The sequence below is a fragment of the Zeus faber genome, assembly GCF_960531495.2.
Source record: "Zeus faber genome assembly, chromosome: 13".
Taxonomy (NCBI): Eukaryota; Metazoa; Chordata; class Actinopteri; order Zeiformes; family Zeidae; genus Zeus; species Zeus faber.
The window spans coordinates 15572975-15600706 of record NC_137198.1 but is presented as its reverse complement, the minus strand read 5'-3'; the positions used below and the strand labels follow the sequence as shown (position 1 = coordinate 15600706).

At 45.8% G+C, this 27732-nt stretch overlaps 4 protein-coding genes across 5 annotated transcripts; 2 read left to right on the top strand and 2 right to left on the bottom strand.

Annotated features, from left to right (window-relative positions):
* Positions 1–249: 249 nt before the first annotated feature.
* Positions 250–4355, top strand: LOC307238868 (uncharacterized protein; the record flags this gene model as incomplete). The annotated part of the gene is made up of 11 exons (XM_080012022.1): positions 250–311; positions 456–626; positions 1188–1281; positions 1422–1521; positions 2263–2385; positions 2780–2967; positions 3113–3309; positions 3392–3483; positions 3565–3619; positions 3847–3944; positions 4132–4355. The coding sequence occupies 11 exons, from the start codon at positions 250–252 to the stop codon at positions 4353–4355; spliced, it is 1404 nt and encodes a 467-aa protein (XP_079868148.1).
* A 400-nt stretch (positions 4356–4755) lies between these two features.
* gstz1 (glutathione S-transferase zeta 1) lies at positions 4756–8128 on the bottom strand. 2 transcript variants are annotated; one of them, XM_080012929.1, is made up of 9 exons: positions 7773–8128; positions 7435–7486; positions 7271–7338; positions 7093–7173; positions 6866–6991; positions 5731–5806; positions 5580–5632; positions 5052–5101; positions 4756–4933 (listed from the first exon to the last, which is right to left on the bottom strand). In XM_080012929.1, the coding sequence occupies exons 1-9, from the start codon at positions 7800–7802 to the stop codon at positions 4807–4809; spliced, it is 663 nt and encodes a 220-aa protein (XP_079869055.1). In that variant the 5' UTR covers positions 7803–8128; the 3' UTR covers positions 4756–4806. The 2 variants fall into 2 exon arrangements, with proteins under 2 accessions (XP_079869055.1, XP_079869056.1); XM_080012930.1 differs by lacking the exon at positions 7773–8128 and adding an exon at positions 7572–7764.
* A 106-nt stretch (positions 8129–8234) lies between these two features.
* On the top strand, positions 8235–14485 carry aldh6a1 (aldehyde dehydrogenase 6 family, member A1). Its single transcript, XM_080012928.1, has 12 exons — positions 8235–8369; positions 8827–8868; positions 8999–9073; positions 9582–9743; positions 9968–10046; positions 10518–10820; positions 10931–11052; positions 11491–11680; positions 12172–12353; positions 12668–12847; positions 13720–13818; positions 13911–14485. Exons 1-12 carry the CDS (start codon positions 8292–8294, stop codon positions 14013–14015), a joined length of 1617 nt encoding a protein of 538 aa, XP_079869054.1. The 5' UTR covers positions 8235–8291; the 3' UTR covers positions 14016–14485.
* A 254-nt stretch (positions 14486–14739) lies between these two features.
* Positions 14740–27701, bottom strand: LOC307238867 (basal body-orientation factor 1-like; the record flags this gene model as incomplete). Its single annotated transcript, XM_080012021.1, has 11 exons — positions 14740–14839; positions 15029–15097; positions 15867–15971; positions 16153–16646; positions 17163–17307; positions 18003–18073; positions 19687–19767; positions 19887–20030; positions 21657–21722; positions 27110–27362; positions 27658–27701. The coding sequence occupies 11 exons, from the start codon at positions 27699–27701 to the stop codon at positions 14740–14742; spliced, it is 1572 nt and encodes a 523-aa protein (XP_079868147.1).
* Positions 27702–27732: the final 31 nt, after the last annotated feature.

Below are 27732 nucleotides of genomic sequence, written 5' to 3'. Positions count from 1 at the left end.
CAAAATGTTTTATTTGAATGGCCGTTTCTCATAAAGTGCCGTAGAGGGCCGAACACGGGATTAAAAAAAAAAAAAAAAACCAACCCAAAACAACAAAAAACGATCCTACGGATTACCACTTTAAATGAGCCCCCCCCCCCCCAACGCGTGATCAGCAGGTGGTTCAATCAATGTGCGGAAGCTCGGAAAACCCGCGCCCCCGTCGAACGCACCGCGGTCGGCGTCGTGGCGTGAGGCTGGAGCGGCGACATGGCCCGGTTGGAGTTCTTCGTGCTTTGGTCTCTACGTGACGCCCCCCGTCAGTTCAGTAGGTACGGGGCCGCTTTGATTTTGTTGTTGTTGTTTTTTTTTTAGCAAATGAGGCATCGTGCACACTCCAAAAAATAAAAATAAATATTTCGACCCCCGCCCCTCCCGTTGAAATGTGTTGTTTTGCTGGGGCCCCGTCTCCCCAGCAAATCCAACCGGAGGTGCTTTCAGGTCCACGTCCCGCTGCCGTTGCCCAGGCAGCTGGTGGTCTTCGGGCTCGGAGAGTGGACGAGCGGCGGGGCAGCGATCTCCGTGGAGGTCGTGGTCAGCGAGGAGGTGAAGCCCCAGAAAATTGGCACTCTGACGTTTCAAACCAGGTACACGTCAGGGGACGCCCAAACTGGGGTCCCCGGCCCCCTAGCGGGTCCGAAGCAAAGTTTTTTTTTTTTATGTATTTATTATTCGTGTTGTTTTACTTAAAAAAAACATATTAAAATAAAAATTAAATATTTGTAATACATTTTTTTATGATATATACACACACACACACTCAACATCGTTAATGTAGTGTTTCTCAGCCTGTCCCGTCAACCACACACACACACACACACACACACACACACAAAAAGTCACAAACATGTGTTTTATTATGGCCTACTAATAGTATTCACTTTCGGTGTGAAACTTGAGCTTCTTTTGAGGAACACAGAAATGGTATCCTGGCAATTTGATTTTGCAACACGAGACACATTTTTCAACACATTTTTATTTATTTTGGGAATTTGAACAATTCTCACGGCGCAGCGGTTGGAAAACCACTAAAAGCACACTAATGATGGTGGGGGACACGGTCGCTTTTTGTGAGATTGGCCCGGACTTTTAGATTTGATGTAGTGTGTGTGTGTGTGTAGGCCCACTCCTTGTGACTCTGAATACAGGTGCCTCACCTGGGAGGGGGATTGGGACTCTGACGTCGTGGCCGTGTCCGCCGAGAAGGGAAGGAAAGGGATGTACGGGAAGATTTTGCTCACGGTTTGTGGAAAGGTTTGCGTCTGTGACCCCCATTCGAGAAACAAGCGTCTTGGAACACGAATGTGTCTCGGCGGAAGTTTGTCCTTTACATCTTCTCCTCCTAATTTTTCCCGCGCGCCGCCAATCGTTGTCCGCCGCAGGAGGAGGACAGTTTCGTCAGCAGCACTCCACTTGTTCCAAAAAAGCGCTTGTTCCTCGAAAACCACCACGGCGCTGACCTTTCGCACAGTTCACACCAAAGTGCTGAAAGTGAAAAGGTAAGACGTGGGGTTAGTATACAGGTTTGTAACATAAGTGTAGTGTCTGTGTGGCTATTTCATCACAGTAGAATATAGTACAGTTCAACAGTTTAACATTTCTCTTGTTGCACATATTTTAGATATCTCCAAACTCCTCACATTTGGGAGACAGTGTTTGCTCTGCTGAACTCCAGGCTGATAAAACTGAAATGAACGACTCTGCTTTTGAAAGTAAATACCACATTTCGTCTAAGGTGAGACTTGTGGATAAATAGTGTGTGTGTGTGTGTGTATGTATGTATGTATGTATGTGTGTGTGTGTGTGTGTGTGTGTGTGTGTGTGTGTGTGTGTGTGTATGTATATGTGTGTGTGTGTGTGTGTGTGTATATATATATATATATATATATATATATATATATATATATATATATATATATATATATATATATATAGCATCTCCTGCTTTATAGGGTGTGAATCCCAAGCGGAGGGTGTTTGCTATTAAGCGAGGCCAGACCACGTGGAGTTCGGAGGAAATGGAAAGTCTTCATGATCAACTGGACCGAGCACCGAGCCCCAAGAAAAGGATGCTGTTGGGGACGATCAGCCAAGAGAAAAATACTGCACCATTAAGAAGAGAATGTCAGGGGGAAAAAAAAAAAAAAACAGACCTGAGCAATTATGACATTTTGATTATTGTTTTTTTTGTTTTGGAAGCATTACTGATTGTTTCCCCCCCAGTGTGTCCGTCCAAGCGCTGGAAGCACACCATGTGTTTGAGTGACCCCGACACGGCTCTCGTGATCGGAGGAGAAACGTCCGATCAAAGCTGCTGCAAGGACACTCTGTGGAAGCTTGAGATAGGTGCGAGAGTGAAGCCGTCCGATCTCTGCGGATATTTACGCTCAGCAGGAACCGTTGACGTGACAGATACGAAGCGACAAAGCCGTGCCGTGGGTTTTGAAGTCACACCCCTGGCTCACACCTCTTTTTGTGGAAGAGCGCCTCGCTTTGCTCAGTGAGACATCGTGAGCTTCGTCGCGACGTTTTAATATTGTGTTTTATATTGCCCGGAAGGTTTGATGGAGCTGCTTTATGAATGCAAATGAGGGTCCTTTGCATCAAACGAGTATCTAAAAGCATTAAGGAATCTAGCATTGAAGCAAAATGGGGAAGCTATGAATATGTCGTCTGTGTAATATATCTTCCACTATTGACAAACTGTAGCATGGTGAACATTAATTTACTTTCTCTTCAGAAAATGACTTCTGGTTTCCCATGGGCTCCTCTACCTCTGGACCAGTGCCGCCCTGTGCCTACGGCCACACGGCGACCTACGACCCCGACTCAAAGGCGATTTTTCTTTACGGGGGCCTGAGGGAGGGTCAGTGCTGCAGTGATCTGTACATCCTCAACACCGTGACCTGGACATGGAAGCTTGTGGCTGTGGGTTTGTCTCAAGTTGTGAAGACATTGCATCTCTTTGGTTTTCATTTCCGCCGCTAGTGGCTCTTTGATGGCCTCGAAGTAAATGAAAAGATATGCTGTCTAAAAAAAAAAATTATAATAAAATCTGTGTATTCCCCTTCAGGCAAAAGGAAATGTTCCAACTTTGACATATCACACGGCAACCTTTTACAAGAAAGAGCTATTCATCTTTGGGGGCGTTCAGCCAAACCGTCTGTCTGGGAGTAAAGCTTGCAGTAATTCTCTGTACATCTTCAACCCAGAGTTTGAACTCTGGTACCAGCCCATCGTGGAGGGAGACCGGCCGCTGCCACGGTTTGGGTTAGTGGGATTTATGACGCTTTTCAGAAGAAGATTGCGGGAGAGACGCATTGCTTACGTTCATTCAATGGGATTAAAACAGGCACTCCAGCACCTTACTCTCTGACAAGTTGCTCATTTTTGGCGGGCGGAATACTGCAGCGTACCTCAACGACGTCCACATTCTAGACCTGGGTGAGGTGGGAATTCAACCTGAACATGTTGTTTTAAATTTCTTTCTTCCGTGCTCTAAAACCATTCCCTTATTTAATGAAGGATTCATGGAGTACACAGCTGTGAAATGTGAAAATATGCCTCCACTGCCTCGGGGGTGAGCAGCTAGTTCTTAAATCCTAGGGTGGGGGGCCTTGCTGTTCCCATCTGCTTCTAGTCTTCTAGATGTCCTCGCGGACCTACTTTGCCTTTAGTGTGGCTTATCACAGTTGTCAATTTGGATACATCTTATTTACTGTTTTCTTCTGAGCACTTAAGTGTAGTTAAGCTGTATTGGATTTTATTCTATTAAGATTTACTGTTGGAAACCTCCCCCTTGTGCAGATTTCACGCATCGCTGCCAGTAGCAGGCAACAGGGTGTTGATCAGTGGAGGCTGCAGTACTGTCGGAGCCCTGCAGGACGTGCATATCTTCAACATGGGTGAGTCCTGTTGCTATTACACTATATATAAGGATGGATGGATTTATCCTTGCAGCTGTCTAATCATGACTCCAATGGCACATTAGAAGCACCATCGATTAGCAGTGTCTAGCGCGAGTGTAGAAAACGGGGTGTTTTTACATTGAATACCAACTTTTTGTCCCCCTTCCCACCGTCCTCTCATCAGACACCAGCATGTGGAGCACGGTAGTGTCTCCCCTGCTCTGCTGCAAGCCTCGTGCAGGACACACCATCGTCCGATTGGACCGCCCCCTCATTGAGAAGCATCAGCATTGCGTCAACACCCAATACACACTATTGGTGTTTGGTGGATCAGACAGTTTAGGGACCTTGTACAATGACACGGTCAAGTGTCTGGTGGAGATCCCTGCTGACAACTTGAGACCTTGAGAGAGAGAGTGTGTGTGTGTGTGTGTGTGTTTATTTTCCCCGGAAGGGAAACTGATTATGAATGTGGTATTTATATCCCTCTGCAATAGAGAAAATACTACTGATTGCCTTTTCCATTTAGTAAGAAGCTCTAATATAGAATTTCCTTCAACCTGGCTTCTACGGGTTCATAATGTATAAACCTGATAAAGTATTTTTATTCACTGTTTGAGCATCCTTTTCAGAGATCGCTATGCCAAAATATATAACCTTATTTTACCATCGTGCATTTGCGAGGGAAGCGCGAACTTGTAAGTCCATCCAACAAATCTGGTTAAACTCAATATATAATGTTAAATAAAATATTTTTAACTCAAGATTCTCCAGTTCCTTCCAAGGCATAATATTGAAGCAGACAGAGTTACTTCCAAAACTCTTTATTCAACAGCCGTGGTGATACCGACGCATGACGCTACACACGCAGGTCTGCAGGTGTGTCTGGTTGGCAAATCGGATGGCTCACCCTGAACGCCTCCATCTTCACTAAGGTCTGATTCAGCCTGTTAATGGTTGGGTATTGCTCAACATCCACTTTGAATCTGTAAAGGAGGTGACAGTGATGAGTATCCATCTACATCACTGTCAGATGGGTTTTTTGGTAAAGTCATTTATGCAAAATTGATGTCATGTGCCATCCTAGCGACCGATTAGGTTTACCTCTCTGCATTGTAGACTTGTGGGACAAGACAAATATCTGCCATGGATATCTGAAATAGATGAGGGGCGAAAGGTTATTGGATCAAAAGTCTTAATCCTCCACAATGTTTTACAGAGAGTCGATACTTTATTCATTCGGGAGGGAAATTGCAGTGTATAGAATTTCTTTTAATGGCCATTCCATGGAAAAATGGCTGTACGTTGGTTGTAACTGTTGTATAATATACACTAAACCTAAAGATAAACAACAAAATATAACCTAAAGATTACAGAAAAATGAATAAGAAATAAGTGACCCAAAAATAAAACTGAGAAATAGGGTGTCATATACAATAACTAACAGGAATAAAGTTAACAGTGAACCAGAAAGCTGAACGATGAGAACCTAAAATGTTTAATGTAAAACAGACCGAATGACAAATACATTAAATATAACCCTCAAAAAATAAACCTTAAATGAAACCGTAAATACAATGGCAATAAATCTCAAACGTTAGAATGAATGAATGAAAGAACGGGAGATCTCACCTCGTCCCCTACGCAGTACATCCCGGCGGTTTCTTTCAGAATGGCTTCCAGGGCTGTGGGAGTAGACAGGGTAAAAGGTTGTTTCTCAGAACCAGAGGTCGAGAAGCGACGGAATAACTTGAAGTGCACATACAATTGTGCCGATACAAACCTTGAAAACCGCGTTGAATGAAATGCTGTGCCCACTGCACCTTTTCTGCTCCGACTTTCTGAATCACATACAAATTCTGAAATGACAGTGGGGTTAGCTCTGGATGTATTGGATGCTTTTTGTGTGTGCGCAATGTCCACAGCCCATCTGTCTGAATGCTCTTCCTCAGTTTTACCGTTTAATCCATTCAGAGCGCTGTTTCCCAAAAATTCCTCTACCACGGCGCACTTCATACATTTAACGAATCCAATGGCAAACCACTGTCTATGAAGAAGACCATCCTGTTCAAAACATCAACCATGTACAGTGTCGCTGTGCCTATCATCGTGGCCTCCTCCTAATACAGTAGTTCTCGCAAGTTATTTGTTCGTAACAAACAAATCCTTTGACTCAAATGAAACGTCAGTCGGGCGGGTGGGTCAATCTTTGTCCCCATAAACTAAAAATAATCCATATCACAGGGCTGGGCTAATTCATCAGTTCCAGCCAGAAAAGCGGCTCTGCTTTCATCAGAGCAAGCTCACAATTCAAACGGAATGCGAGAACTATTCATAGTGATGAAAGGTTTGACTTTTTTTTTTTTTTTAAGAGATTTGGTTCTTGATGAGTCAATCGGTAAAGAGTCGTTCAATTTGAATAGATGCAAACGATCGATGGGATGATTTATTTAAAGGGGCAGTACGCAACTATTGCGCTGCTTTCGCAAAAACCACCAGATCGCTTCAGGTTTTCCTCAGAGCGCTCTGTGGAAATGATCAACAACACTTTGTAAATAAGAGGAGAAAGAAGCTGAGGAGGTAAATTGAAATATCCACAATTTTAGCAAAATTGTATGTATTTTGGTTGCGCAATCATAGACATTAATAGATGCAGAATTGACTGCATCAGCTGGTTGCTGCCATACGTCAACGTCGTCACCATATTGGAACGGGCAAGACTGACCCATAAACAAACAGCGTTTTTTCACATTGGTTGAGACGCTTCCTGTGACGCGCTGCCGTAAATGTTATCATTTTCCCGGGTGTTTGTACCCGGTGGCATTCCGAATGCATGGTCATATGGCGGCTTAGAGGGAACCGATCTAAACGCAGGTGGTGTGAGAGAGAGCGAGAGAGAGAGAGAGACTGGTGCTCGCCTGCAGAGGCTGTATCCCTGAGGCGATGACATCACAGATCATCCGCACTTGGGCGCGTTTCTTGGGGTCTGCGGGAAGGAGCCTGGGCCCTGGACGGGTCTCCTCGATGTACTGTATCACCGCCAGCTGCGGGGACAGGGGAGAGAGGAGCGGGGTCTCATTACACCCGTTGGCAGCAAAAGGAAAAACAAAAAGCTAGTCGACGGAAGAACATCCAGAGGACTCACTGACTGGGAGAGGGTTATGCCATCAATTTCAACCGTCGGCACTTGTCTCATGGGGTTGAGTGTCTTGTACTGATCCGTGAGCTTTAGTCAAAACAATAATAATTAACGAAAAACAAAAACATGGACGAGAGGCCGCGTTTATTTCATCACTTATTTGTTGGCACGAATCTGCATCTACCTGCTGACCCCCGTCCTTGATGAGATTGACCGGAACTTGTTCATATTCAACGCCTTTAAGAGCAAAAGCTGGAAGGAGGAAAGTCACTGATCGTTATAAAAAAAAAAAGTTTGATTGCAAAAAAAAAAAAAAAAAAGATCAAACCGTATGCAGACAAGGCTCACCGATCCGGACCCTCCAGGAACAGGAACTTCTGAAGTATCCATGAAGAATGGGCTGAAAAGAAAACAACACAAAAACAAAACATCAGCACAGCTGAAAGGCATGACTAAATCAACGTGCCCGCTATGGTCTCGTTCACCTTATTTTCAGACGCCATGTTTTCCCAGACAGTGATACACGAGCCGCTGGGAAACTACTGAGAGTTTTTCCACCGGGAAAGCAGAGTTATAGCCAATGGCACGCTCCCCTAAAATCCCTCCTCCCCGTTGGCTCCGTGACTAAGCACTTCAACGGGTTCGCGTGGGCTACGCGAGTGCACTTGAGGATCCATCGTATTCACCTTGGCAAGGCGGCCGCATGACGGATGCATTGCAGTGGGAGTGATGATTTGTTTTGTTGGCCGCTTGTACGGGTGACAGATTTAGCGGGGAGGCGTCGACCACTTATTCCACGTTCCGCCGCGGGGGCAGCCCACCCGCTGTTGGAGATACTTTACCCGCGTTAATAACGTGGATAATCACCGATAACTTACAACAACGACGCCTGTGATCCCCCGCGGCGCCCGGGGCGACAGCAGTTACGTAAGGTCCTAGCAAGAAATCCACCGGGACCCGACTTTATCCAATGGCCAGCGTCGTTCTGCGAGTGGGGCGGGACTCTCTGAACTCCGACAGCCAATCGGACAGCGGCCGGCCAGGGTGTAGCCAATAGACGTGCGGGATTTGTGGGCGTGTACACCAGCAGCCCATCACACGCCGGCTCTCTCTTTTAGAGCCCGCCCACTGCTAGACCACTTGTAGGCGAGCCAGTCAATGCCACTGCCTCGCTCCTGTAACGTGATTTAGGCTTTATAAACTATATGAACGGTTATAAAAATAAAAAAACAATAATTTTCAATATGGCGACGACTGCAATGAGATCCCTGTTGAAGAAAAGGGTAAGGGTGCACCGGAATTGACCAAAAGTGTCCCTCCGTTCTAATGTGTAATGACTTTGTCCGGTGCTGAGTTATCGTCTGTTGTGTTGGGCTACAAGGTGCGATTCGTTTGAATGCGTCGCTCATGCAAGTTACAATACGTGGAAAACAAAGTTGCTTTAGTTTTGCAAGGCTTTGTAAATGTGTCTGAGCAAGTTGTTTGCCCTTTTGGAAATGCAAACCCTTCAACTGTCATCCATCCTTAACTTCAACTCCAAGCTCCTTCTGCACACTTCACATTAGACTTTGACCCCTAATACGTGTGAATAACCGTTACACAGTAATCCCGTGCAAGGATAGATTCATGTCATTAACATACAAACAATTCAGTGGGTGGTTTTTAAGGTTTCTCGCAGGTTATGTTCTTTTTAAAACAGTTCAGAGTGTGCTGTGACAACCTGTTTCCCCCTCTCCACAGGTCCCACTAGATGTTGGCCGCATGTGCTACTCTTCCTCAGTGGTCAGTAGATTCAGGAAGATTTTTTTTAATTTTTTTTATTGATCGTCGTTATCGATCATCCTGGCTTGGGATGAAAGACGTTATTCAACATGGTTCATGGTCACGTGTGATGTCACCTCTGTGCCCACAGCCGACCACCAAGCTGTTCATTGATGGGAAGTTTGTGGAGTCCAAGAGTTCCGATTGGCTGGATATTCACAACCCTGTAAGTCCTCAATTATAAGTGTTCGAACAGTGTTCAAATGTTTAAAGTGCTATTTTTTTTTTTTACATAATTCTGCATAGTGGTTATACTGTTTACTTATTGCCTACAATAGCCCAGAGTAAAACATCTATAGAAGAACAGGTTTCGTAGTTGTTTTAGGATAATGCAAAACTCCTATTATACAATTTGTCAGTTTGTCAAGGTGGCCTCATACACTATATTTTTTTAAATTCCAAGACCCACAAGCAGAAACCTGAGCAGCTCCTTGTATGTGAAATAGAAAGCCAGTTGTACCAGTTGTATCTGTGATAAACTCTTGACCTCTTGACCTTTGAATGACCTTCCAGAATGCAAAGTCCAAGAGGGACAGCTGATAATGCTAGCCGCTATCACATTGATTTACAGGACTGTCTCTGCGTGCAGCAAAGCAGTACTTCCACTGTTTATGTTAATAACCTCTCTCACCGGTCTCCCCACTGAAGCCTTCTCCCCTCTGCTCGTGCCGCAGGCGACAAATGAGGTGATTTCCCGTGTCCCTAAAGCCACCCAGGAGGAGATGTTGGCCGCTGTGGACTCCTGCTCGAAAGCCTTTCACTCCTGGGCCGAGACCTCCATCTTGACTCGGCAGCAGATCTTTCTACGCTATCAGCAGCTTATCAAGGACAACATTGTAAGCCCCAAAGGCACAATGGCCTCCAGTATAGTGTGAAATAACCTCCGCTTATGTTCATTAGAGATGACTGAGATCCCTTCCTTCCATGTGTTGTTGAGAATTTGCACAGTTGTTTGTTGACCAAATGTTAATGTTTCTGCTCTTCTAGTGCCAGGTAACGCAATAGCTAAATTGTGATCAGAGGTCGGATTAAGGGATTTTCCTTCCTTTGTACTTTTCAGAAAGAGCTTGCCAAGTCAATTACCTTGGAACAGGGCAAAACCCTTGCAGATGCAGAGGGGGATGTTTTCAGGGGACTGCGTAAGTTTGATACAAACTCACTCATTCTTGCACAATGCAATACAACGGGCAATGTAAAGGTTGCCTATTGACCTGCATAAGCTGCCACTTGCAGCAGGAATAGTTAATCAGTACACAGCAAATGGGTCTAGCTCACTTGTGAAAAGAGCGCTTCATTCCACAAGCCCTATAAATGACTGGCACTAACTCCAATTTGTGGTCCGTCAGTCTCGCCCCTCTGGTTTTGTTTGACAGGTTGTGGCATTTGTGAACATGACTATTTCCACACAATTATTTCTTGGCGAGACCCACTCTTCCCCCTTAATGCCTCCATCTGGAGTTTTTCCGCTGTAGTTTTGTAAAATATGCAATGTAATCTTTTCCTACTGTAGTATAGAGATAACTGTACGTATATGCTATCAGCCCTGAATGAGTCTGATGTGGTTCAGTTTGATGTAAATAATGCATCTGGGACTTTCTTCCCTCTCACAGAGGTGGTGGAGCACACCTGCAGCATCACCTCTCTCATGCTCGGTGAGACCCTGCCGTCCATCACCAAGGACATGGACACCTTCACGTACCGCCTGCCCATCGGTGTGTGCGCCGGCATCGCCCCCTTCAACTTCCCCGCCATGATTCCCCTCTGGATGTTCCCTATGGGCATGGTGTGCGGTAACACCTACCTCCTGAAGCCCTCCGAGCGCGTGCCCACCTGCGCCATGCTGCTCGCCAAGATGCTGCAGGACGCCGGCGCGCCGGACGGAACGCTCAACGTCATCCACGGCCAACATGACGGTGAGATGTGGTTAGTTTTGATCCGTTACATCACATGCCTTCAACTTGATCCTTTTTACTGCAATAGTTGCTCCACCTGAGTGATGTGACTTTTCTGTCTTCTCCCTCAGCTGTAAACCTCATCTGTGATCATCCTGCCATCAAGGCCATCAGCTTCGTCGGCTCCAACCAAGCTGGAGAGTATATCTACGAGAGAGGCTCCAAAAATGGGAAGAGGGTTCAGTCTAACATGGTAAGTATAGTAGTGTGTCGCGTGTTGTACCATTAACAGCTGGCGGATGTTAGAAATGACCTGAAGGTGGCAGCATTGGCCAAAGAATTCCTTGAACTTGCCCCCCTCCAAAATTATTTCTCCTCCAATTACTGACAACAGGCAAAATACAGAACAGAGAATTAAGACCCATTGCCAAAGGCTTTATGTTTAAAAATATATATTTTTGGACTTTTGCCTAATACTTTTGTACAATTTTCATTATATCGCCTCATATACAAAATGTGAAAAAGACATCATAAGTTGTGAATATGAAAGAGAAATGAGATTTGCCCATTAAACGTAATCGTCCCCGATATTAAATAACATTTTGTGAAATTATAGGCATCTGTCACTGACCGTTCTCTGTCAAGTGGAGATCAAATGGTGGAAAGGTTAACCGCTTTCTGTGTACTGTAGGGCGCCAAGAACCATGGTGTGGTGATGCCCGATGCCAACAAGGAGAACACTCTCAATCAGCTTGTGGGTGCGGCGTTCGGGGCAGCAGGGCAGCGCTGCATGGCTCTCTCCACGGCCATTATGGTGGGCGAGGCGCGCTGCTGGCTGCCTGAGCTGGTGGAACGTGCCAAGGCGCTGCGCGTGAATGCAGGTGCCCCGCCCTCCCTCCTGAACACCCGTTTATCCCCGGGAGCCTGCGCTGTAGCCCTTTCGCAGGCCACCCATACCGCCCTAACCGCACCTCTTGCCTTCTTGCCCTACTTGAGCTTCCCATCATCCTCGGCAGAGAGAGCGTTTGTTGAGTCAGTCACGCTGCAAATTTGTGGCCAGATCTGCGGCTTTGTGCTAAATAGCGGGAGCATCAATTCCTTTGAGAAAGGAAGTTGTGGAATCTCTCTCTGGAGCGACGGACGGAATCATTCTCCCTATTTTCAGTGATATGAACTCTAATTTCTGCGGCCACACTAGAAACCGTTAAGTGTCCACTTAGGAGGGAGTGCCTCCGAGTTCCCCTTGCCGTGGCTTCCGCTTCCTTGCGCTTGTGGCTGAATATGTATTTGAGTGTTGGCCTTCTTCTTGTGCGCCTCTCGTGCAAGTGCGAACCAAGAAACCTTATACCTGGTTGTTTTTGGGGCCCGGTAGGTGACCAGTCTGGTGCAGATGTGGGGCCCCTGATCTCTCCCCAGGCCAAAGACAGAGTCAACAATCTGATCCAGAGCGCAGTGGATGAGGGAGCCAACATGCTTCTGGATGGCAGGAATGTCAAGGTCAAGGGCTACGAAAACGGCAACTTTGTTGGGCCCACGGTCATCGGCAATGTCACAGTACGTGTATTCATCTCCTCCCGTCCATAAGGAAATCGAAACGATTCATCCCTTTTCAGCAATAGGCGATTGTGGCGCCGCCCCTTGCGGTCGCCTGCGCCGGCGCTCCGGTCATAAGTAGCTACTGTGTTCAGTCTAGGACATATTGTGTGCAATCACCGGGTGCGTTGCATTACATTTCACTGCATATATGTATGAAAGTATGTATATGTATGTGACGATTAAACCTCTTGAATCTTGAACGATAAAGTTCCTCGAAACCCAAATGCATATTTGTGTTTGACCTGAAGTGACCTCGTATTGTGTTCTCCCAGACCCAGATGAAGTGCTACACTGAGGAGATCTTCGGGCCCGTGTTGGTTGTTCTCGAGGCCGACACGTTGGACGATGCCATCGGCATAGTCAACAACAACCCCTACGGCAATGGCACAGCCATCTTCACCACTAATGGCGCCGCCGCGCGTAAATACACTCATGAAGTGGATGTGGGCCAGGTCAGTGTCTATATCCTCCAAATGTGTTCTTGTGCTCTGGGAGAAAAGGAGACATTGACGGACTCTCGTAATGTGTATGTGGATATTCTGAAACAAGAAGCACATCACACTTCACTGTTTGAAAATATATACATATATATACACACACACACGCAAAAATAAACAATTATTATTTTTAATGGCAGGTACAGCGGTGTTTGCTCCCTCCCCAAAATATACACATTGGAAACCCCTTCCCTCCCACACCCAATTGAGGCTCCAAATAGCCACGGCAAATATGTGCCTTTTTAAATCCAAACGGGGACATGGAAAGGTTTCTCTCGGTGGGATTCGACGCAGGGAAATCTTCAATTAATCTCAGAAGGAATTCCGAGGAGCGCGATTGTGAATATTTGAGCGCAAACACGGGCAAGCGTCCGCCGTGTTTGTTTGATTGTGAGGCTTAAGTTATGCCCTGTGTTTGCTGTTCACATGTCGGGGAATGCTGTGCCGGCCATGTGCTGCGCTCCTCTCCAAACCTCCATGCAACCAACACCAAGTTTCCTCTTCCCCCCCCCCCCCCCCCCACCCCCCCATTGAACCTTGGCCAAAAAGGCAGGACCAGTGTGTCCAAACGTATTTCCCGCAGTTTCAAACATTCTGAAACAGCCGTGCCAGTTTGCAGTCTTTTCAAAAACAAAATGTTTGGTTTAGTTCTCTCTGCTTCATAACGCCATACTCCATACTCAAAACTGCAAAACGAAAAACATTTCAAGTTTGTTTACCGCTGCAGTGCAAAGGGTGCAGGACATCTCTCATTACCTTACACCTGACTCATCTGTTTCACAATGTTTACACATTGTGCTAACGTGACTGTTTTTTTTTTCAAACAGATTGGAGTGAATGTTCCAATCCCGGTGCCGCTGCCAATGTTCTCCTTCACCGGATCCAGAGGCTCCTTCCGGGGTGACACCAACTTCTACGGAAAACAAGTAGGTTCCAAAACTGGTATTCCTGTTCCTTTATTTAAACACATGGGTTGGTATACAGTAAGGTGTTAATAGTTCCTTTTTTTTTTCTGCAGGGAATCCAGTTTTACACACAGATCAAAACGGTCACTTCACAATGGAAAGCTGAGGACGCGACCTTAAGAAGTCCCGCAGTTACCATGCCAACTATGGGACGCTAGGTGGCTTGCACTAAGCCTGTCGGGAATGATTTGTAAACTCAAATGAGAAAACCACTCTGCCGCCGAACTAACCCAGAGGGCTGACGGTAGATATCACTCCAACACAGAACGTGGTATTGCCGCCCACTAGCATTGGAAAGTAAATTAAATTAGATTCATAGATTGATACATTATAGTGCCTTCTGTGAAGATTTTATACAACTTTTCAGAGTCTACTTCTGTAATGTACAGTGATTTAAATAATACAAAGGACGTGTCCAATATACTAGAATATAACACCTGAAATGGCCTCCTCTATTTTTCAACCACATCCACAGAGTATAATGAAGATTTGACGAATGTATGTTACTATGGACACACTGTTCTCTTATAGCAGCCACTCACAAACACTGTGTTCAGTTGTACGTATATCTATTTATCATAAAATATCAGCACTTTGTGGTCAAAATGTTAGCGTTTCAATAAAAAGCCGTGTGTGTGTGTGTGTGTGTGTGTGTGTGTGTGTGTGTGTGTGTGTGTGTGTGTGTGTGTGTGTGTGTGTGTGTGTGTGTGTGTGTGTGTGTGTGTGTGTGTGTGTGTGTGTTCAGTTGCGCCTGGGTATGCTTTTTATTTTTTTTCTCCCCCCTCACCAGGAGCACCGACATAATTCTGGGATGGTTTTCTATGCAACAGCATACAAACCCCAAAGCGTGAACAATGGAAGCATCCCGAGTGGGACAGATTGTCATGTGGTGTGTATATCCGGCAGGCTGTTTGGGTTGGCGGGCAGGTTGGACACAGGCGCCTGGGTGATGAAGGTCACCAGGGATGGCTCCTCTGTAATTCTAACAGACAGTCTTCATTATGCAACACTAAATGCAACAGCCTGATAAATCACGCAGCGATCACATCTCGCAGTCAACTGCTTTGTCCACTAAACATGCAATGCGGTCCCAATAAATCTGTGCGGGCTTTGTAATTACAAGGAGAAACTATAACTGTTGGATTCTCATGCATTCCCTGTGGTGCCTTACCCAGCAGCATTGCTGTCAATTTTGTTCTTCTCCCAGGACGCGGGCAAAGCCAGAGCTTGACCGGGTTTCCTGTCAAGAAAATGTAGAATTGCAATGAGGTACATCATTCTGGAGAGGCCGCGTTAAAGCACAATGGTATGTCTGCGCCGTCGGGCCTGCAGCGGCCTTTTGAAGACGCTGCGAGGCGCATGGACCGGGGCGCCGTCAAATGACCCTTCATGCTCGCAAAAAGCGGCGTGTTATTCTGCTGGACTAGGTGCCAGACCACCGCTAACATGAATACACATCTTCTGGGCCCCGCCTTAAACCCATACATTCAGATCTCCTGCATACTGGCCTTTTTGAAAATCATGTTACCAGCTGCTCCCTGACCACAAGCGTTCAAAGAAACAAAATAAACTCCTAGTGCACGTGAAGCAGGGCCAATAAGGCTCAGGCCAAAATCGACGTGACCAGATGTTTGTTTCCAAGCACACGACTCTGCGGCCGGGCCCTATTTTTACTATTGTGCCCAGACTCTTTCTTCAATCTTTTTAAGCAGCTGGACGGAAAAGAAAATTGGTCGAAGTCTAACTGATGTTTTATGGTATCCTCTTCTTCTGAGAAAATGGCTGTTTAAGACATTAAAACGAGGGAGGCGTCACCGCCGGAGGATCAGACTGTACTACTGCAACGGTGTCACCGCGTTTTCATCTCGAGGGTTCATTGTGGCCTTTGCTTTTGTTTTTCTTGCCCGGCGACACCGAATGGACGTGTCGTCTTAGCCGGACAGCGACCTGAAAAAGAGGGAAGGGGACACAAGGCCTCACTTGCGTACGGTCACCCCAGAGATGTTTACCTCGCTTTTTGTCCATTCATTTTGGCGAAGAGCAGCCGAAGAACTTTCTCCTTTTGCTCCCAAGTGAGGTCCGAAATGTCCACCTGGTTGCCCTGTAAATGATCCCTTCGGTGCAAGAGAGAATATAAGGGAATTCATGTGAACTGCATGCATGGTACATTCTCATTGGCTTTCTTTGAGTGTAAGCTGTAAACTCAGTAGAATATTGCTGATTGGTTTGATTCCATACATTGATGAACAAAACAAATACAGTAGATGGTTGGGGAGCAATGGAAGGGGGCCTCACCACTTCTCCGCCTCCTCCATGTCTGAGTAGACGCCGCCGGCGCCGTGGGGTGTTTTGCGGAAGGTGCGGATGAGGGGATAGCTCTGCCTTCCCGCCATGGCCTCGCTCATTCTGGCGTTGTAGGCCTTGAGGGCCTGCTCCCTGTGCTGCGACCTGCCGGCCTGGATCTCCCGCTTCACCTGACCCAGCGCCAGGTGGAAGAACCGCTCCAGCTCCGTGCGCTGCTCCACCACGGCGCCCGCGAGGCGCTTGACGCGAGCGATCTCTCCCTCCCGGGCCGCCAGGGCCTTCTGCACCCTCTGCAGGTGGGCCTGCCCGGCCCGGTCGCTGACCAGAGCCCTGCGCGAGACCTCCCCCCTCTCCCGCTCCAGCTCGCCGGCCGTCAGCTCCAGGCCCTGCTCCAAGGAAACCACCTGGGATTTAAGTTTGGATATCTCGTGCCTCTGGGCCTTCAGCTGAGCCGCGTTCTTCCTGATAATCAGCTCATCTGTGTCCTGGGTGGGAAGGGTGAAAGAGTCAATGGAACAGCTGAGGTGGGTCAGGTGAAGCTTCATCTGTACGTTTACATAGAATTTGCTAAATTGCAAAGTTTCCTATTATACTTCACACCTTTGCTTGTTTTACGTTCATTATCAGGGGGGAAAACTGCAGGTGGCCAATATTTGTTTGTCGAGAGAATCAGTGCCGGAAAATGGAGAGGGGGGGGAGGGGTGGGGATACCACTGAGTTGGAACCCAAATGCCAGTGGAAACTCACCGCAACCACCAACCACTGAGAGGGTTGGCAAGTCGTCGAGGAGGTGAGAGGAAAGTAGAACCGCAAGCAAAATACAGACGGTCAGAGCAAGTAAACAGCGCAGGGGGAAATACTACCAGAAATATGGTGCCGCGACCTGACAAGTGTTCATGAAATAATTGAAAATGACTTTTTTTGGGGGGGGTGGTGGGTATGTACGGCCTCTGTCCAAGGGCCGCCACTAAATAAAGGTGAGGTTCTTGTTTGCAGGGAACCTTGTTCAGGGCCATGGAGGCCTTCTCCTCGGCCAGCGACATGCTCAGCTTCCTCAGCTCCTCCACCTCCTTCACGTGATACTTCAGAGCTTCGTTCAGGCGAACGTTCTCCTTGAACACAGCGCGCGACGCGTCGTCCAGTGTCCTAATAGATGAAGGCACCACAAAAAGGGCGACAGTCAGAGACCGCATGTCAATACCCGCCACGTCGTGTTGCAATTGATTGTCATCTGTAACCGCGATTTTTCAATCTTGTCTCAATTAAGATTGATGAGTTACCAAGTTAGACACTATTTGGCCTGCCCTGACTAACATAACTGTTTGTCAAAATAGAATCAAGCTTGCATTAAACATTTGGCGATAAGCATGTTGAACAGACTGTGATCTTATCACGTACTGTGACTAAAACCGTTTTCCAGTGTCTGTAGCTTCCGAGTCTGTTATTGAGAAAATGACTTTCAAACCGGGCCAAGTCTGATTCTCAAGGACAAAGTCGAGCGTTTACACATTTACATCCTTTCCTCCACCGATGACTAAAATCGTCAGGGCCACACAAGTATCAACGTTGATGTTTTATGGACTCCGGGGTGGGAAAAAAATAACCAAACACAGTTTAGGAAAAAGTATAATTCCAATGTGTTTAAAACTAATAAACAGGAGGTCTTCCGCACACGCTCCCCAGAATGGACGGCATCCCGCCACACTATCTATCTGGACAAGGACAAACAGGTGTGGTTAAGATAATAACCGGAGCCTGTTTTTCTTCCTCCCCCCAGCTCTGTCCGGGCGTACTCTTAAGATTAAATCTAGGGTGTAATGGGCCGGCGGAGACACACTCACACAATGGCGTCGTTGTGAGCCCGTTCTGCCAACTGGGCGATCCTCTGCTCGGCCTCCTTCTCGAGGCGGACCTGCCGAGTGACACCGAGGGCCTCCAGCTGAGTGACTTTAAATAATAACTCTGACGGGCGGTTTCGCAGATGGGGCTCAATCTAAATCAGGACTAAAGGAATCCTACTTCCATGAATCCAGAATTTGAAAATGCCTTTCTGAGACGTTGCTTAACTGAAGATTAATGGTTCTAGGCTTGAAAGCATAGGGCATAGTTGGTAATTGCCTTGAGCCTCGTGCATTAGGGGGCCTCGGGAATTTGTGTGGATTTTTCCTCTGTCACTCCAGCGATTGGCACTGTGTAACACTCACATCCCACAAGTATCCCAATAATTAGAGTTAGAAAAAAAAGGCCCTTAGAGAACGTACGGGGTGGACACGGACATGGTGGACGGAGGAGAGCAGAAGTAAGCAATGTCTAATATCCGTCTCACAGATGATGTCTGTCTGAATGAGCACGACAATTTTAACAGACAGCTCCGAGGTCTTTCAAAACTTCAGCCGCGCATCGCTTTCTCTCAGACCCCCTGTCACCATCCTCTCCAGCCTTGATTCCCTGTCTGTCCCTAGGTCCCTCTGTCCCTCTCTGGCTCCCTCTGTCTGTCCCTAGGTCCCTCTGTCCCTCTCTGGCTCCCTCTGTCTGTCCCTAGGTCCCTCTGTCCCTCTCTGGCTCCCTCTGTCTGTCCCTAGGTCCCTCTGTCCCTCTCTGGCTCCCTCTGTCTGTCCCTAGGTCCCTCTGTCCCTCTCTGGCTCCCTCTGTCTGTCCCTAGGTCCCTCTGTCCCTCTCTGGCTCCCTCTGTCTGTCCCTAGGTCCCTCTGTCCCTCTCTGGCTCCCTTTGTCTGTGTCTGGTGTCACGTCACATCCCTGTCACTGCACACCTGTCCCCAGTCAGTCAATCTCACCACCTGTCTCCACCTTGTTCGTCACTCCTTTTGTATTTAACCTGGTCCCATTTACTCTGTTGGGGTCGGTTCCGCGCATGTGTCCAATGTCTCTGTTCCGGCAAGTCTCCTTGGTGTGTACCCCAAACTCTCGATCCCTGATCCTCTACCTCCACCTCCACCTCCACCTGCTCCTGGTCGTGGTCCCTGCTTTCTGATTCCCTGCCTGTCTGCCCATTAAACCCCTGTATAAACTCCTAAAATGGTGTGTCCTGCGTTTGGGTCCATCTTGACCATCTTGACTTCATCCTTAACACCCACCCATCGTTCCCGGAGGTGACAAGTTCCCCCCCCCCCCCAGACACACAGCAGCTGGATTTGTTGTTGCCAGGGCGGAGTCAAACCGCTCACCCGCCCGACACCCGCAGACGTGTACCGTGCGCACGATTACACCCACTACACTCGGTGCAACACCAACAGGCAGCCGGGTCGCCCCCACGCTTATCCTTGGTCTCTGGGTGCTTCAAAACGCGCACTGGTGTTGCCGGCTTTCAAAAGTCCACCTGGCGTCCAGCACTCACCCATGAACCACTGCCTATGGTACTATTTTAAACAATGACTGAGAAAGGCCATTTCAATGAATCCAGCTCATCAAAAATGTGATTTGGTCTGAGATCAGCCCTAATCCTGTGTCTGCGAAACCGCCCCGGAATGAATCATGGGGTAATTTACGGGCAGGATCTGACCGTACCTTTTCGCGAAAGAATTTTAGCTCCATCCTCGACAGGTTTTCCTTGTGGTTCTTGTCAGCGACACACATGCTTTCTTTGATCTGCAGCGGAGGAAAGGGTTCAGCATAGTAGATCACGCTTACAAATATACACTCACGCGCAAAGGCGAGGCCACGCAATCGAAGCATTATGTACGTCACTGGTCGGACCGACTCCTCACGTTGATGAGCTCCTGCTCCATTTGGGCTTTCCTCTTCTTAAACTCCCTGATTTTCTTGAATTCGTCCTGGATCGTGTTGAAATCACTGGCTCTCTTTTTAAACCTCTCCTCCAGCTCCTGGATTTGAACTTTGTGCTCTTCGACCTGTCACAACAATAACACGATTAAATACAAAAAAACAACAACACTCAGTCATAAACACTAAGACATATGAACTCTATATGAACTGTTTGCCTGGACTGTTGCAGAACAACAATAATGCAGAATGGCAGGCAAAGGATATCTCTTCGGTTTCCACGAAACAGTGAACTCCCACTGGTGACATCCGGGGTCATCACTGTGTCTGAGCGTTCACACGGACCGTGGCCAAGTCCCAAAGGCGAGTTCCGCCGCCATTAGTCAGACGGCATGCCTCAAGCCTGAATGAGCCGTTGCTGCGGATTCACCAGTCACGGCGAAAAATGCAACAGTGACCAAAGTCGTGATTGGCTAGCAAAACAAACAGCCATGATGATGTAGATGATGACTAAATTAGAGGGTACAAAGGATCTGACTACTAGCTTGGGCCTAATTGTTATTCTTTGGATAACTGCATCTGCTCCGTGCAACATGGCTTCTCCAGTGCTGTGCGTCACTCGGTTTGCAGGATCCACACCATGCTGGCGATCCATCAAAATTCCGATATTTTTTTTATAAAATTTATATTTAATAATTTATCAGTTCATCAGTCCACAGTGAGGTAAGTGCAGCTCGGGGCCTCACTTACCTCACCGGCCTAACGCTTCGCTAAGTGGCCTCGGAAAACTCTAAACCATATTAGAATGATCTGACCGATGGGTTTTCCCTCCACACTTAAAGTTAAACCGTTTCCCGACTCCTCGGACGAAAAACAGTCAAACTGCTTTTGACAATGTTATTTCCATTAGCTGAGTCCATTTGCAACATGAACTATTTTATCGCCTCACAATTAGAAAACTGCTTTTGGGGAGGAGGGTCGGGGCGGGCGGGGTGGGCGGGGCGGGGTGGGGGTCTCTTTAAGTCATGTCTTCAGATTAACCGCACTGTTACTTTCCAACACCGGTACATGTGACAGTTCCGTGCATGTCGAAAATAGAGATGATTTTAAGCTGCTCCAGACTGAGGACAAATGCTTTTTGGATCCAATTTTACCAGCATGAAGTAATATCCGGAAGATGGAAAACAGCTGCAAGTAAAAGTTTTGCACATTTTTCCTTTCTTTAGACTTCTTAAACTTGATTGGCGACTACGTCTAAATCATAAATAATAAAGTTAGATAAACATCACAAATATTAGTGGTCGTTTGGAGATTTGGGAATGTATAAAATATAATGAATATAATGAATCCAGTGTGAATAGCAGTCTTTGTCAGACCAATGCAAATTAAAAATGTGCAATTGAAAAAAAAGGTTTCCCTCTCCTGAGGGCTCTAAGTAAGATTAAAATAATTTTGGAACCAAAAATCTAAGGGTTTACTTCATTGTTTATGGCTCCTGTGATTGTTGAAATGTTTTTCGCCATGCATAATAAATGTGAGTATAATTACATAGAGCACAGCTCTATGGAACAGCACATTTTTCAGATATAGGTTTTAATCTACACTCTTTCCGCACTTGGAGCACAAAGCATTAATTCACTCTCGGCTGACGGACAAGCTTGCATCTAACTGAGATTGGCTGGTGGAGCTTTACTTGTTTTTCCAATAAACATTCACAACTCTTCAATTGTGGCTGTTTTGAAAACATACGGTACCATCTTCTGCTGCTCTGCATGTGCAAGAGCCTTGTGGCTTCTGAGCTGCTCCTCCAGCCTCCATATCTGTGAAAGTGGACACAATTCAAATAGCCTCAATCATGCAAAGAAAACACATTTTATAGACATCAACATTTTGTGTTTTTTTTCTTCATCATTCTTGTCAATGAAACATATGCTTTCACAACATATCCAGCAAAAAAACATTAAACACTAATATCAAAAGATTAAATGAAATTTTAAATATTGAATATTGATAAATACCAGCTTCATACGTTTTGAAAAATGGAATTTATACTATAAATAAATAAATAATAACATTCAGAATTCGGAATATACTGAATATACCAGTCATAGCTGTTTTTTATGCATGGAGAGTGAAACCATATACACCCCCCCCCCCAAAAAAAAAATCACTTAGTACTGTATTTAAAATATACTAGAATAATAAGCCCTGAATGAGCCCTATTGCTTTTGTTAATAAAAAAACGGACATCAGTTGTCTATGGATGTCATGGATCCACTGCACTCCAAAATGCCGTTGTCAAAGTTTGATTCAGATCGGTCCATTATTGTGGAATAATTTGGTAAAAAACTGTATTTTCTTATCATCACCGCAACGTGCCCGCATGCGCAAATGACAGCTCAGCACAGGTCACACAATAGCCTTGCAGTCTAGTGATTGGTCAGACCTAGACTGCGACGACTGATTGGTCAGATTGTAATTGACGTCAGAACTTTATGGATGTCATGGAGCTGACGAACACACAGACAATCTGAATAATGATTTGTATTCGGGGCAGTTCCAACATGGCGTCGTTCGAGGTTCAGTATTGTGGATGAGGTCTGTGATCAACAATCGCAACCTCACCAAGATGGCGCCACGTGCAGGCGTAGCCCGCAACTGAGAGAATCCTGGCGCATGCACAGATAACGTGAGTCAATAACCACAACCTTACCAAGATTATCACGATTGGACTTCTCAAGGAATATGAGATAAAAACTCTCAACCATACAAAGTATTATTAAAGGTATTATTTTATTACTATTAAGCATTATTATGTTTGAAAAAAATTAAGTTTAAATAAATATATTTGCTTCTGAGGACAACTAACACGTACCAGAGTAAGTTCTACAAAATACAACCCAATTATAGACATTCCAGAGGTATCAATGCATACAATCTTCCTGAATTATAATTACTGGTAACAATAACCATAAGCAATTACACAACACAAGGAACATGTATTTATTGTGTATTTTTTTAAATTTTCTTTTCTTTTCATCTTCCTTTCATCTTTTTGTGTTTTTTGGTTCCCTTCCAGATGTTTCACGGAAACCAAATTCCAAGTCAGAAAAGAAACGATGGGCAGAACATGCTGCTTTAGAGGTCAGCCACTCTCCTCTTAAAAAAAAAGACTAAAATACTTTCTGAAACCTCTGTACAAAACTCTAAAGTAAGGACCGCAAAAAAACTCAGAAAGAACGACTGGAAGGATGCCCGCAGAAGTTGCTGCAAAATTTCTGACATTTAATACAGATGACGTTCCTTTGAATATACCTGTTGATACCCCACACACCTGGGTGTTAAAAGGCTCATTTTGGCAGGGGGATGCACGGTTTGGGGTCCTCCAGGAACAAGCAGTGCGCAGCTGTCAGTTTGACAGCACTTAAGTGCAAGACCCAAAAATGTTTTGACATGGACAGCGAGTGACCTAGATGACGTTTTGATAGAAGGAACCAGCCTTTATCTGGACATGAAAACGTCTGGTAGAATTAAAGGCCATGTTGAGGAAGAGATTATATTGCAATATCAGAATTTACAGGGCAACGTACCTTCTGTAAGACAACATTTGCATCAAACGTATGCTGAAGCAGTTACTGCCGGTATTTGTGTTGAAAATTATGACTTTGCTCACAACCAGGCCGGAATGAATGCACTTCTGCAGTCACAAAACACACCGGAACAGTGAGCTAAAGCAGACTCGTCCATTGAACTTTAACCAAGGGCTGACTACCCTGGACGCCGCCTATTCCTGCCTGCAGCTATATTTATTATAATATTTTGTAATTAATCCTTGAAGAAAATGACAATATATTGACCTACTGCAAAAAAGTATAAGGAGTCTTTCATATTATTATATTATTGATTTATTTATTTATATATTTTGTTTTATTATCACTATATTCTAATGTTGATTCATTCAAATATAATGTATATACATTTTTTAACATACTGTACTGTATATCAATATATGTTGTGATATACACCGATCAGCCACAACATTAAAACCACTGACAGGTGAAGTGAATAACATTGCTCATCCCGTTCCAATGGCACCTGGCAAGGGGTGAGATATATTAGGCAGCAAGTGAACAGTCAGCTTTTGAAGATGATGTGTTGGACGCAGGAAAAATGTGCAAGCGTAAGGATCTGAGCCACTTTGACAAGGGCCAAAGTGTGATGGTTAGTCGACTGGTTAGAGTATTTCCAAAACGGCCGGTCTTGTGGGGTGTTCCCGTCAGTGGTGTAGTGGTGCCTGGAGAAGCGGGTATGCTCAAAATCTTTGCCAAAAATGTTTTTTTTAAGCAGCCTGTCCGGCAAAGGATAAATGGCCTGTCATAAGCAGTGACATATAAGTAAAGAACATATCTTCAAACGTGTCCCCTTTAATCACGGGGCATTTTTGTTTCGTTCAAAAAGAACATCTAAATACATCTAAACTAAAAACGCACTGTTTTTATTTGTTTTATCTGGAGGGACGGGGCATGGGCACACTGTTTTTATTTGTTTGATTTGGAGGACACAGGGACGCGCAGCAATGCTGAGCAGAGATCGCGGGTGCACTGATTGCTCTCTCTCCAAGTCTCCATTACGCACAGAGAGGGGGCGATCAAGGTGCAATTTGCACCCCTGTCTCCCCTCTCCATGCGTATACGATCAACGATCTGGACTCGCAGTAGTTCGCTTTCGATCGCTTTTCAGACCCGACGTTAAGTGACAAAAAAATATAAATTAAAAGTTAAAAAATAAATAAATAAATAAAAATAATAATAAAAATTATAATATTGTGGCAGTTTCGCTTGCCACACGCCACCCAAGTGACGTATTCAGGGCCTTCCGGCACAGAGACACAGACAAAGGGGTGGAAAGCACAAATTTATTGTGGAGAGGGGACTTGATAGAACAAGCATCAGAGCAGATGGACACAGGTCATGACAGCGCTCCTCTCTCCTGAGTGTGTGTGGGGATGGGTGTTTTACCTGTTGCCCGTAAAACCAACCAATGAGCAACAGGTGTGCAGCCACACTGATCCTGGGTCCCAAATTACCTAGATCCAGGCGAGGTGTGGCTGCTCAATTCACACCATCCCTACACCACAAATATTAAAAAAAAGAATAATACAAAATTAAATATACATATATATATTTGATTTATTATATTTAGTTATGCAGCATCATTGTCGCAATTCATCATTTATTCACCTAATCCAGTTTTTAATGGTTGGTTCTAATCGGATCTCAGGACAAATGTCCTGGGTCCAAACGGGTTCGGGTCAGAATTTTGGGATTCGTTAAGACCTCTAGTCTGGTGTCGGCGCACCGATAATAACCACTACAATGCGGTATGTACGTCACCTACAGCAGCGGGTCCTTCTTGGTCTTCCACCTGGTGGAAAACCTTCTGCACCTTCATTTGGTTAAGGTTTACAAGCCCAGGTGTCTCCTCACTCAGAAGCATCACTTTTATTCAAATTAAAGCCTCGCAAAGTTGACATAAAGACAACAGGAGGCTGATTTTCCACAAATAAACACCGGTGAGTGGAATGTATGTTGTCTTGATTTCTAGAACAGCCCATTCACCGTGTAGAATATGTTAAATGCTGCCATTTTGTTAGAGAGTGCTAAAAGTTTTGAGTTGATCAAGTGACGTGGACGTGGAAATGATACCGAGTCTCCATTCATAATGTACATTTACGCAGAAAGGCAGTTTAGCCCCATGCCTTTCCAGCTAGATGTCAAACGGACTGCTCATGCACCCTGTGACACAACTTCCAGTGAAACTGTCGGACACGCCCAGCGCTCCACACAGCACAGCACACTCTGCTCCAGATAGTGCTCCAAATGCAAGCAGGAGGCTCAAGGAACATTCAGCGATGAGAAGTGCTGCAGCAACCTCAGCACCCCACTTCCCATACCTATGGGAACATTTGCATTTATCCACATGCAAATGGATTAGCCACTCATGTGCTCAGACAGTCTCCCTCTCCCTGCGTATATCCTGCACTACACCACTGGTTCCCAGCATGCAGTGGTTAGTACCGACCAAAAGTGGTCCAAGGATGGACAACCAGTGAACGGGCGACAGGGTCAGGGACAAGGCTCATTGATGCACGCGGGGACGAAGTCCAGCCTGTCTGGTCCGATCCCCCAGAAGAGCTACTGTAGCACAAATTACTGAAAAAGTTCATGCTGGTTATGATAGAAAGGTGTCAGAACACACAGTGCATCACAAGCTTGCTGTGTATGGGGCTGCGTAGCTGAAGACCAGTCAGAGTGTCCATGCTGACCCCTGTCCACCACCTAAAGCACCTACAATGGGCACGTGAGCGTCACAACTGGACCATGGAGCAATGGAAGAAGGTGACCTGGTCTGATGAATCACGTTTTCTTCTACATCATGCAGACGGCTGGGTGCGTGTGCATTGTTTACCTGGGGAAGAGATGGCACCAGGATGCACTATGGGAAGAAGGCAAGCCAGCAAAGCAGTGTGATGCTCTGGGCAATGTTCTGCTGGGAAACCTTGGGTCCTGGTATTCATATGGATGTTACTTTGACATGTAAGTAAACATTGTTGCAGACCAAGTACACCCCTTCATGGCAATGGTATTCCCTGATGGCAGTGGCCTCTTTCAGCAGGATAATGCGCCCTGCCACACGACAAAAAAATGTTCGGGAATGGTTTGAGGAACATGACAAGGGGTTAAAGGTGTTGACTTGGCGTCCAAATTCCCCAGATCTCAATCCGATCGAAACTACTGTGGGATGTGCTGGAACAACAAGCTCAATCCACGGGGGCCCCACCTCGCAATTTACAGGACTAAAGGATCTGCTGCTAACATCTTGGTGTCAGATACCACAGGACACCTTCAGAGGTCTTGTGGAGTCCATGCCTCGCACTCCACATGGAGCAGTTTTGGTGGCACGAAAGGGACCTACACAATATTAGGCAGGTGGTTTTAAGGTTTTGGCTGATCGGAGAATGTAAGGGCTGGCCAAAGAAAGGAAATTAAAAATGTAGTAATAACACATTAAAATATACTAGAATAACAGAAAATTATGCAGTATGGTCATAATATTTGTGCGTATATTGACCATTCAAAATACGTGTGTAGTCTTCAAACACACACAAATGTAATGTAAACAATGCAAAGTTTGTTTCCGTGTTAACCTTGTCGTCCTGCTCGGCCTCCCTCCTCTTCACGAGGCTGATGACGTCCACCATGTCCTGCTCCGCTCGGTGCTGAAGGGCGCTCAGGTCATTGTTGGCCCGTGCCAGGCGCCGCGCCGCCTCGCGGTACTCCACGCGGGATGTCTCCGTCACCTCCAGCTTGGCCTCCCACAGAGCGGTGCTGGCTTTCACCTTCTCCACCTCCGACTCTTTATCTCCTTTGGACTCCTGTCTTCCTTCTTTCTTTCCCTTCCTGTCGGGCAATAGTGTAGGGGAAATGCCTTTGAACAAGTGTGTTGAAAAAGCAAATAATGTACCTATCCATCTATCTATCTATCTATCTATTTATCTATCTATCTATCTATCTATCTATCCATCTGTCTATCTGTCTGTCTGTCTCACTCTGTTCTGTTTAAAATCTCTTTCTATCATCAATCTATCTATATAAATCCATATATCTATCCTTCTTTCTATCCATCCATATCTATCTATCTATCTATCTATCTATCTATCTATCTATCTATCCATTTAGTTTTTTATCCACTTACCCGCCCTTTCCTTTCTTCCCTTTCGCTGTTTTTTTCTTCACCATTGTTACAGAGAACAGGTATCTTAGCGATGAA